Raw genomic sequence first — 12,503 nt, forward strand, 5'->3', positions numbered from 1 at the left:
CACAGACGGGCTTGACTTTGGCTCGACTTCGGCGCGCTTCCGGCGCGCCCGCTGCACGCGTCCGCTGCGCGGTCGCTGACCAAAGCACATTTATAGGGGAGGAAGGGGTCGCTAGAGCGCTGACCTGTCAGCCCTGAGCCTGGAAGTGCTTGGCTCCTCCTCACCCTCCGCTTCAAACGTCCATGATTAAACGCGGCGGACCGGGGCGGGAGTGGGCGGAATGCGTGGTCCCCCAAGCTCTAAACTCAGCCTGGAGGTGAGGTGCAGTACAGGAAATACAAATTAAGTGACACACAATGAAAGTTTTAAAATTAGCCTTGAGACTCGGTAACCGTGGAGGAGTATGTTCCCCTTTAATTGAAAAGGCTCTGGGTAATATTTCCTTGGGTGATTTTGTAGTAAATGAGAATAGGAAATCCTGTACACTCCTATTTTGGAATGTGGCAGGATTAAGGAATAAAATTAAAAATCCATCCTGGGAAACTGTCATAAATGATCGGGATATTTTGGCCCTCCAAGAAACCTGGTCTACTGATCCAGTGTATACAAGCAGCTATAGAAGCTTTTTTACTCCGGCCGTGGGGGGTCAACATGGGAGAGCAAAGGGAGGCTTAATTACGTTCCTTTCAAACCAGCTCAAGTACGAGAAAGTTTATTTTACCCCTAAATCTAGTTACTATCAAGTAATAACCCTAAACACTAAGAAGGGAATCAATGTTGTTGTCATAAACTTTTACAATAATATTCTGAAAAATGAAATTCCTAACAATCTAACAATGCTGAGGGAGGATATACAACATGAAATTGACAAAATCTATAGGGAATTATTAATTTTATGGGGGGGGGGGGATTTTAATTGTCCACTCTGTACAAAGGGTAAACAGGGGATCTGTGGCCTAATGTTAGAGCAGGAGATCAACCTAACACATTTCGACCACTCCTTGATCGGGGATTTACTAAATGAAATACTGTTCATGTACGACCTGGGATATGCTAACGAAACAGACCAAAAACCTACTCCCTTTGGGCCTACATTTATTGGTAGAGGAGCATCGACCACTATTGATTCCATCATTACCTCAAATAGGTATAGTCATAAGATTAATAGGATAAAGACTATAGAGTTACCCTTAAGTGATCATCTGCCCCAAAAATTGGAGGTTGAAAACCCTTTTTTTGAACACCATGAAGACGTGCTCTCCCTATGTACAGTCCCTGATGTGGCTGTGGGGAGGCAGAATGGGTACACTCTAAAATGGGGTAAGGTCGTCCCAGAAATGTTCCTCGCGAAACTGCTGAACGTCTGTTCGGATAGTTTCGCAATTTGCCTAGGGGAGAAGTCTCATAGTAAGCAGAAAATAGAGCATTTTAATATAATAGCTTCTGCAATTAAAAATAGTCTGCGGGTGGAGGTAAAGAAAAGGACAAAGGGCAATAAAAGTTGGTTCGACAACGCATGCACAAGGGCACTGACTGATTTGAAATATGCTATTCACAGGTCACCCCAAAACCCGCTAGAAATAAGAGGTCTGAGGAAAATATATAATGAGGCTTTAAATAATAGAAAAAATGCTATAAAAAAGGAGGCCCTAGAAGCCCTTTGCGATGCTTCACAGTCCAAGGATGCATCTGCATTTTGGAAGGCTGTTAATACCGCTTTCCTCTTTGACAATCTCAAGGCCCGCATGGAGATAGCAATTACTGAGGAGGACTGGGTGGAGCATTTTTCAAACCTTTATAGGTCCCAAGATAAATCCCAGACTAAAGATCCTTTAATAAAGGGTAATAGTAGAGCAGGGGCTGAAAAATTGGTATTAACTCTGGAGGAAGTTATGATGGGTTTGAAAGTAAAGAAGGGTGGCAAGGCCGCAGGTCCTGATGGGATCCCAGCAGATCTATATAAAGCAAATACTGAGATCTAGGGCCCCATGCTGGTACAGCTTTTTAATGCAGCACTAGCAAGGGGTTTAAATCCGTGTTGGTTTACCTCGGTTATTGTACCGATATATATATATATATAAGGGAGAAAGACAAAATTGCACATGTTATAGGCCAATCTCCCTCCTAGACTCATCCATAAAAATCCTTGGAAGAATCATCTTGGCAAGACTCCAGAGCTGGGCTGAGGAGAATGAGATAATGAGTGACCTACAGTATGGATTCCAGAAGGGCATTGGAACCATTGAACAATGTTTAAATTTAATGATTGTTCAACAAAAGTATACTAGGGTAAAAGGTGAACGTCTGTACCTTACGTTTGTCGACCTTACGTCGGCGTTCGACTGTGTGTCACATGTTAAATTGTGGGCAATCCTGAAAGGGCTGGGGGTGGAAGATCCTATCATCCACTTTCTGAGAGAATTATACTCAGGAGCCACAGCCTCAGTCCGCTATGGTAGAGGGGGAGAATGTACCAGAAAATTCGGAGTGGGACGTGGAGTACGCCATGGGTGTGTTCTGGCCCCTTTCCTATTTCTGGTTTACATAAATGGACTTGAGCATCGTCTCCTGCAGGAGTGCAGGGATATGCCTAGGGTTGGTAAGAGATCTATCCCTGCACTCTTGTATGCGGATGATGCAGTCTTAATGGCACGTACTCCCTTGGCCCTACAAAAATTGATAATATCCTTTGAGAAGTTCATGTTGAGTCTAGATTTAAAAATCAATTGTAGTAAAACTTTCTCCATGAACTGTGGCACAAGATCTGGAAAGCAGATGAAAAGAATGTTTATAAATAACGTTCCTTTGGAAAATGCCATTACTTTCCCTTACCTGGGTATTTTGTTTCATGAATCTGGGGTTTGGACAAGTGCTGTAAAGGCCAGAACTCTTTTGTTCCAAAAAACAATAATGGCCTTAAAGCCTTTTATAAAAAAAATTGGGCAAAAAACTAATAAGAGAAATCTTGACTATATATAGTGCCACGTGCACATCGGTAGCCCTGTATGGCTCAGGTCTTTGGGGGTATTCGAATGTAGAATCAATTCAAATAGCCGAAAATAAATTTATGAGGGACGTCCTAACAGTACCACAAAGTGCTTCGACTTACATTTGTCAAACTGAATTGGGACAACCTCATATTTCGGATATAATTAGAACACAACCCATCCTCTTGTGGCATAGGGTATGGACAACTAACGAATGTGTCATGAATCGGGCTATGTTGCAGGATGTATTAAAATTGGAAAACGTGGGCAGATTTGATTGGCTAGATTACGTTAAACGTTTTCTTATTCAAACTGGTTGCCGACAATACTACGAGGACCCACTTACAATGGGAAATATACCCAGAAAACTGTTGAAAAAACTGTGTTTGGAATACTTCGAAGAAAAGAGAAGGCGGGAGGAAATTAATAAAAAGACAGTTACCTCGCACATCTTGTTATTAACTGGAGATAAAGTACAGCCATATTTAACTCTGCCGATGTCTAATTATGATCGATTTCTCTTGACCGTTTTAGATTAAAATATTGTTTTTAGACTCTTGTCCTTCCCAGAAATGAATTCATGGTTCCGAAACCTATCTACTTGCCCGAGGGATGATTCCTCGCCCCAATCTGATATCCACATTTAATTTTTTTGTAAATTTTGTATTATGCCACGTAGGAAATTCATAATCCCATTCCTTAAAGAAATGAATTTAAATAGATGTCGCCAAGCTTTTTTAGAATTTCAGAGAATGGACACAGTTTTAACCGTTGCTGTAGTTTTAAGCTTTTTAAAACATGTATTCAAATTACGGAAAACAATTGGTGCTGATGAAGTATAATAGATTTGTCACTTTTTAAATTTCCCTGTGTAAAATTGTACATTTCATGCTGTTGCTTTTATGGTTATTGTCTTTTAACCGAATAAAGTACTTTTTTGAACTTTGAGAGGGCAGATCAACCTCAGGGACCTTCGAAACCCACCTCCTGTGCTGCTGGAGTCTTCAGAGTCCGCAGGAGCTCGGGAGCAGCAGACTGGTCAGTAGCGTTGAGGTGCCTGCAAGTGTAGGCGAGTGACTCCTTCACCCTAAGGGAGATTTTTTGTTGCCCTTTGTGCACCACAGGTCCTGCACGGAGCCTGTATGGAGCAAGAGCACAGACAAAGCTTTGGCCTGAGAGGGAGACTAAGTCAGGCTCAATCGAAGTCCAGAGTGTCCAGACGGTCGATGGAAGGTCAGCCAGGTGGTTACACCCATGTCCTTTTTCCAGTTTTGCTCCAGAGCAGGAGCCAACGGCTCCCAGAAATGGTTTGAGCTGGACTATGCACAGGGACACCAAATGTGCCCCAGGTGCATACTTTCAGACACTTTCAGAGTACACCCACCCAACCCCAATAAACTAAATCCTGTTTCGGAGGTGGTCACACCTCCCTGTGACAGGATACCTATTGTGTTGCCTTCCTCTGCTCGAGCTTGGCTCAGCAGCAGGAGGGCAAAAATGTGTCTCTGGTCGGCAGCATCCATTTTGTGCTGACTGGGTCAAGAAGGCTGACACCAGATAGACCAGTGACCCCTGAAGCTCGCTTCAGAAGGGTGGAATCATACCTCCCACACTGGTTACCGGTGTGGAGGTATGATTCAAAGGTGTTTGATACCAAACAAGATATGCTTCTATGCAACCGTTTTCAAGATAGCATTTACTGCGAGGTTATAATGCATCTCTACCTATATGTCGGATTGAGTCACAGAAAACCCGGGAGAATGGTCTCCGAAGGCTGCACAGAGGCTCCGCTCATGCAGGGGCAGCCTCTCGCGTAAAACCCAGCACCCTGCCTTCAGGATTGTTGAGGCCTGCTATAGGGATAACTTATACGTTTTAAGTGTAGTGACCTATAGAGATAGTGACCCTATATCTAAAGTAAGTGGTGCAAGCACCAGCTTACACAGGTTGCAGTAGCAGACCTGTAGTTCCAGTTTAGTTCTCATGGGTGGCATAATACATGCTTCAGCCCATGGGAGGCTTCTGGGGTACCTATGCCCTGGGCGCATGTGTACCATATACTAGTGACTAATAAGGGTACCCCAGTATTCAATCTGGAGTGTACCAAAGTACATGTCACACATTTTAGGGAGAAAGCAGATAGTTTGGGGTTCTGAGTAGCAGGATCCCAGTCAGACTAGTCAAAAACCAGCAGAACACCAGGCAAAAAGTGAGGGTAACCACGCAGTCAGATCCTACCTTCCTACAATGTCCAACACACAAACTACTCTGCTAATCACTACTTTAAGATATAAATCTACGCAATACTACTATAAGCTGATCCAAACTGTCAGCAATGACTGAAGGAGCTGGCGCAGAAACGCTTTCTTTAAATGGTTGACACATGTTCAAGCTCAATGTTGCTAGACCCAATCAATATAACCATTTATCACCAACAGTCATATTAATTTTCCACTGCAGCCCTGTCTGAACAGACACTAAAATAAAGCTAATCTATCCCGTTAAATTTGGTACCTTTAAGTATTTTGACACTGCAGATTGAGAACATCGATCGTGCATTAGTTATTCTTATAGTGCAGAAATACACACAGATAATGGTTCTAAGTATTCACAAATCCTCAAACTTTTACCGAAGCCTCTCCACTTTGAAAAGCCCAACTAAACTTTGACCACAATGAGCTACGGCCCAAACCTTTTATTTCTGTTATCGTGTTAGAGATAAGGAGGATTTTGTGTGCATTACCTGAAGGCTAATGATTTCTGCATCGCAATGGATTATTTCTTCCATGATCCCCTTTTTCCTGTATTCCCAATTTAACGCCCAGGACGGGCAGTATCCATACAGCTGCCTGGTGGCATACTTATCACATAGTACATTGTAGCACATGACAGTAAAGGACGCTAGAGGGGAGAAAAGGGGAAAAAATAATCAAATGTCGAACATCAGAAAGAGAAACAATCGATTCTTAAAGGTTGACAATAAAATGCTGGTTTCATTTTTTCTTTTGAAGCCCTGAAATAAAAAAAACTTCCACAGTACATTCGGGCATTTAATACGTTTTTTACAATTTTTACAAGTAAAGTAACACAAGTCGCAAATATTGCTCAGTTAGCAAAAAAATAGACTGGACTGGAAAATGGCACCGGGTTATTAGTTACCAATGTCTGAGATTAATTCAATCATTTCACCCATCACATTTTTGTTCCTATCCTTCCAATAGACGTCAACACTTTAAAAGGTCCACTGTAATACTTACAAAGCATTAAACTCTAGAGTTTTTGGCCCTGGGCCTTGCTTACAGAATCAAATGCAGAGAAGTTCTTGATTATTTGTGCTAGTTGATCATGCATCCTACAGTGGCAACAAGACTATGATGGCAGGATTTGTAGCACTCGCAGGACCAACGTAATCATCTATCAGACAAAAAAATATAATAAGGAGATGACAGAACGCCACGACATCTCTTTCGAGGCACCTAGTGTACAGAAAGCAAACATGTTGAGATTCTTCACTCCTGCATCTTCAGAAGAGAACCAAAGACCCTCCTTCTCAAAGCAATACAGAACTGCCTCTTCTGAAACCACCTTGTCTAACCTGCCTTGTCCATCTTCTCTATACTCTTTTACTTCAATCTTTGCACAGCACTTTGTTCATTTCACCTATTTTTGAACTATGTAAATGGTCAAATATACATAAATTATTAAATATCTTTAGCGAGAATTATGCCCAGAAAGGCAACAAATGGCGCCACAGAAAAGATAAAGGAACAAGCAAGAAACTGCTTTACGTAATTGAAACAATGTTTTTAGGTCGAGGACCGGAAATGCTGGCTTGCCAGCTTCCGGTCAGAGATTTAATGATTTTGAGTACGGGGCTTGAACCCGCCTCTATACTCCACCTCTCCTCCATTGGCTGGCTTCCTAAACGGAGACCAGCCATTGGAGGAGAGAGGCGTCACTCGAAACAAGCTCCGTCTCTTTCGGATTCGGGGGCGTACATTTTGCTGTTCTTTCGCCAGTGACGTCACCGGTCACTCAAAACAACAAATACATGCCTCCGAATCCGAAATTTGCGGAGTTTTGGAGCTGCCATTGCTCCCCGACCGCCTGAAGCGACAGACATGCACAAGGCACACGTTTCACCAGCCAGCAGTCCCTGCAATGCCCAGCAACCTCCGTAGTGCAGCCCAGCTCCACCAGCGTCAGACCCCTGCTCCACGGCACCCAGCACTCATCTCAGGTGGGCATCACAGCACAGGGAGGCTGCGGCAGGTTCCTCGCTTCCCCAGTTCTTCCTCTTGATCTCGAGGCCAGGCCCGGCTCTGCGCTGCGCTGATGCTGTGGAGGGGCTGCCCGCCGCCCTGGCCGCCCCGCGCGGGCCATGTGTGCAGTGTGCCGGATAAAGGTTAATTGAAATAGCGGTGGCGCAGATGGGAAAGGCGCTCTTGAAATGGGATCTTCTGCGCTGCTGCCAGAGCCCTAACACAAAGGAAACGTTTTTCATTTCCCTTCTAGAGCCCGTCATGCTGCGGGTCTCCGGCAGCTCTCGAGTTTCACTTACCGGAGTGTCAGTGGTAGACATTCGCTAATGGAGACGTTCGCTTGTCACTGCGGAGCCGTGGCCGCATTAATAGAGCATGCAGTGTAATTTGGTGGTGAGTTAGTGTGTCATGACATTGTAAGGAACAAAAGGGGTAGAGCTTATTAAAAGCAAATGGCACATTGTCTGCTCTGTTAGTTCTTCTGTCTCCATAACCCCAGCTTTACTTCCCTGATCAAGTATATTTCCTGCTTCATCGCTTGCTTATAAATATTGCATAGTCATAGGAAGAGGCAGACGTGAAGTTTCTCTTGGACATTTACTACCGAGGGCTCTGGGGCCTTGGAGGTGTCGGGGTGTAGAAAGACCTCACAGGAGACTACCTCAATTCACCTGGGTGTGCCATTACGTACTTCCTTATTCTAGGCACCCGTTCACCCTCTCTCCACTTCCTCCTTTGCCGCCGCCGCCCGGGGTCGCCTTGCAGCGGGCATGTCCGCCCCGGGAAGCGGTGACTAGGTTACTTCAGCCGCTGGCGGGTCCCCGGCGCCCCCAGAGCGCCACGAGTACCTTTTCAAGGTGCTGGTGATCGGAGAGCTGGGCGTGGGCAAGACCAGCATCATCATGCGCTATGTGCACCAGCTCTTCTCGCAGCACTACTGCGCTACCATTGGCGTCTACTTCGCCCTGAAGGTGATCAGCTGGGACAGCAGTACGGACCATGGTGCGTCTGCAGCTGTGGGACATCGCAGGACAGGAAAGGTTTGGCAATATGACAGGAGCGTACTACAAAGAAGAAGTAGGTGCCTTTGTTGTTTTTGACGTGACCAGAGGGTCCACATTCGAAGCCATCATGAAGTGGTCATTTTAGCACGCAAACCCGGGCATGGGACTAACGAGTTGGAAAGAAAAGTACGGTCAAATGTTACAGATCGGACTAAACACATGCCCCTGGTCTCCCTCTCTCATTCCTTTTTAGCCCTCCCTCTTTCCAGGTCTCTCGCCCTCCCTCCGTGCGATAATTCTCATCCCCCCCGCCCCCACACTGCGTGGAGTTGATCACATCTGCAGCCCCTGGCTCGCTCACACATGACACCCCAGTAAACCTCAGAGCTCCGGAGGGCGCGAAACAGACCGGCAAATCCCAGTGCTGCTGATGTTGACATGCCTATTTAAGCATGCACCCAAACACGCTGCTCTGCAGGTGGACTTGTATGTGCCTTTAACAGTCATACTGCTGCTGTGATGCCTGACCATGATAAGACACGAAGCCAGAAGTCGGAAGGTTTTTCTTTTTTTTTTTTACTTTGTTACTGAAGTTTGCATGTATTTTGGTATAGCGGATACATTTTTAACTCTTGTCACTACTTTACTAACTGCTTGAGGATAGTCATCCACCTACTTTTGGGAATCAAATACTTGCTGTACGTGTATGATTACAAAATAGAAAATGTTAAATGCTATTGAGATATTTGACATGAATATATGAACGTACAGAAATACTTGTCTTATGATTATGCTACAACAGGGTGTAACGTTTATACCTACTCCGCTAATAAAAAGATTTTACAAAAAAAATACTTGCTGTACATATACCAGGATATTTTTCATCATGTGATGGTGATAGTACAGAATGGGGGTTTATCCATAACCAAAATTATCTTATATTCGAGAACATTTATTCTGTGTTCGCTTTTGTATCCAGATATGCAAGTCCAGTTCAATGACACCGGTTTACATAAGTTTTTCAAAGACTGATCTGAGTAACAATTCTGGTTCATATGTGCCGTTTTGAATTTGTCCTTTTATATGCCGCTGGTTTGACAAACGCTGCCTAAAGGGGTGGATCCTTTTAAAGTGAACCCCTAGAGGGCTGTTTTGCATTGGTCACTTGGAGCTTCGAGCAGAGCGAGATGAAGGCCTGTGATCTGTAAATGTCAGACATCTTGTTCGTAATAAATTGACCTATCAAGATTAGTAGCACCAGATTATGTAACAGATGACCACTTCATGCAATGTTGCGCTACCTCATGCTAGCTTGACTGCCTGCCTCCAGACATCGTGACTCCATGGTTCTCCATCAAAAGGGTTTGCTGCGGTGCTGGTGAAAGTACAGGGTTTCTTTGGTTTTCAACCTTGTGCGAATCCGCAATCTTCATTCGTGGTAAAGTTAATCCATAAAAATGCGTGTGCCTGTTTCCTCTTCAGCATTCTTTTGCAGCAATGTCTTAATAAAAATATCTTGGGAAGTAAAAAAAATAAATATTGCATAGTCATTTTAGCACGCGAACCCGGGCATGGGACTAACGAGTTGGAAAGAAAATTACAGTCAAATGTTATAGATCGGACTAAATACATGCCCCTGGTCTCCCTCTCTCATTCCTTTTTAGCCCTCCCTCTTTCCAGGTCTCTCGCCCTCCCTCCGTGCGTTAATTCTCGTGTCCGCCCCCCCCCCCCCCCCCCCCAACCCTGCGCGGAGTTGATCGCATCTGCAGCCCCTGGCTCGCTCACACATAACACCCCAGTAATCCTCATTAGAGCTCCGGAGGGCGCAAAACAGACCCGGGGCAGGAAAACTAACAGTGCATAGGACTGCGGAGCGGGAATGCGGGGTATCCCAAGGGACTTCGGGATTCAGTGTCATCACTGCACAGGATGCAGAGCATCCCAAGGGATGCCTGTTCTTTCGTCTCACTGCACAGGATACACAGCGTCTCGGGGCAGGTCTATCCTTGCGTCTCACTGCACCACTGCATGGGATACAGGGTCTTTCAAAGCATGTCTATCCTTGAGTCTCACTGCACGGAGTGGACAGAATCACTGCATCACTACGCGGGATACAAAAACTTCTGTTCTTGCGTCTCACTGCACGGGATACAGAGCATTTCAAGGCAGGGGTACCTTTGCGTCTCACTGCGCAGGATACGGAGCCTCTCGGGGCATGTCCATCCTCGAGTTTCACTGCACGGACCACACAGCCTCAGAACATCACTGCTCACGGGTATTTTGCACCTTCTCGCCTGCTATGGCTGGGCCACTCACTACCTGGGTATTCAGAGTTTCTGGAAACGGGATTCCAAGCCTCTAAGGTGTGGATAATTAAAGCTGCTCCTTTTACCGTGTCAGGCCTCAGAAAATCCAGTTCGCATACAGAAGCACTGGACATTGTGCTCTTCTGTATAAGATCTACTACGCAGCACATGGAGGCAGCACCTTTTACCACAACCTCCACCTCCACTGAACAGGTGGCGCGCAATTTCACCCATGAGCGAGCTCTCGAGAAGTGGAGCAGATATTTCTGAGGCATGCTGGTTGGACAGGGTGACATATCACGATGCCAGAGCCCACCAGGCTTCCGGAAGCTCTGGCCCACGTAAGCCTCGCGGACCACGGCTAGCATTTGGTCATGTACATAAAAGAACATGGCCAAAAAACAGCAAACAAAATATAAGCAAACATGAAATTGTACTAAAACCTAAAAAAATACTTGCTGTGCCAAAAAACGCAATTTACTATTACGAAAATATCGTCTTAGTATGTATCCGGAAAAAAACACTGGCATTTGAATCTACATTATGTAATCTCGTACTCACTGATTTCTCATCTTTTCCCTTATATGTGTCTGACACTGTTACTTATGGAGGCGAGCTAGTGCAACATATGAGGTGCAAAGGAGAGCTCCTGTAACAGTACAAAGGTGGTCAGGGGTAACGTTCCAAGCCCAGTGATGAGCTGATGTATCTTATCAAGTACAGAGTTTGTGCTACTTGTCAAGGTACAGAGATTTGCAAAACACCAGCCACGGAGGTGATTTACTGTGCTACATGTTAGCATACACAAGTGAACGTGTATTATCTATTAAGGAAGGGAACTGAACCGATGCAACTTTCTAAAGCACCGAGGTGAGCTAGTATTATACAGCAATGTAAACACATTACATATTCAAGAAGAGTAATTGGGTGCTATTAATAAACAAGGTACACAGATGAGCTGGTATTAAATAATAAGACATAGAGAGGAGCCAATGATGTAAATCAAGATATAAAAGTAATTGAACAAAGCATATCAAAGTATAGTGGTAAACTGGTGCTACATATCTGGATATAGAAGTGAACTAATTATGCATATTAACGTACAGTGAGGACTGGTGCAAAACTGTGGCATAATAAGTTAGCAAGATATGCTGGTGCAACATTTTAAAGCATAGAGGGGAGCTGAGACTGCGTTTTGAAGAATGAATGTGAGATGTCCTACGTATCAATGTACAGAGATGAACTAGGATTACATTTCAATAAATGAAGGTGAGCTGTCCTATGTATCAATGTACAGAGATGAACTGGGATTATATATCAATGAATAACGGTGACATGCAACATATAGTATGCGTCAATATCTGGGAGGCTGTCCCCCTGGCTGTGCTTGCTCTCCTGCCCCCTGGCTGTGCTTGCTCTCCGGCCCCCTGGCTGTGCTTGCTCCCCTGCCCCCTGGCTGTGCTTGCTCCCCTGCCCTCTGGCTGTGCTTGCTCTCTTGCCCCCTGGCTGTGCTTGCTACCCTGCCCCCTGGCTGTGCTTGCTACCCTGCCCCCTGGCTGTGCTTGCTCTCCTGCCCCCTGGCTGTGCTTGCTCTCTTGCCCCCTGGCTGTGCTTGCTCCCATGCCCCCTGGCTGTGCTTGCTCTCCAGCCCCCTGGCTGTGCGTGCTCTCCTGCCCCCTGGCTGTGCTTGTTCTCCTGCCCCCTGGTGTGTGTGTGTGTGTGTGGCTGGGTGTGTGTGGCTCTGTGGGGATAGCTTTTTTTGTAGGTGGCTCTATGTGTGGGTGGCTCTGTCTGTGTGAGGGTGGCTCTGTGTAGGTGGCTCTGTGTAGGTGGCTCTATGTGGGGGCGCTGTGTGGGTGGCTCTGTGTGGGTGGCTCTGTGTGTGTGTGTGTGGGTGGCTTTGTGTGTGTGGCTCTGTGTGGGTGTAAATGCAATAGGTCATGCATTTGCGAGCGATTAAGCTATTGGCATTTTAAATGACAATGCCATTTATTTAACGATTAA

At 45.4% G+C, this 12,503-nt stretch overlaps 1 protein-coding gene across 2 annotated transcripts in view; it reads right to left on the reverse strand.

Moving 5' to 3' along the window:
* LOC147727850 (CCR4-NOT transcription complex subunit 6-like) overlaps window positions 1–12,503 on the reverse strand; it is a 1,257,974-nt gene that overhangs the window by 672,870 nt on the left and 572,601 nt on the right. For both annotated transcript variants that reach the window (XR_015309348.1, XM_086961812.1), the window contains exon 7: window positions 5,671–5,828. Coding sequence is in view for 1 of the 2 variants with exons in the window: in XM_086961812.1 (XP_086817938.1) it covers window positions 5,671–5,828 (158 nt within the window). In the remaining variant the exon portion in view is untranslated. The remainder of the gene's footprint in view (window positions 1–5,670; window positions 5,829–12,503) is intronic.

The sequence above is a fragment of the Lissotriton vulgaris genome, chromosome 3_1 (genome assembly GCF_964263255.1).
Source record: "Lissotriton vulgaris chromosome 3_1, aLisVul1.2, whole genome shotgun sequence".
Taxonomy (NCBI): Eukaryota; Metazoa; Chordata; class Amphibia; order Caudata; family Salamandridae; genus Lissotriton; species Lissotriton vulgaris.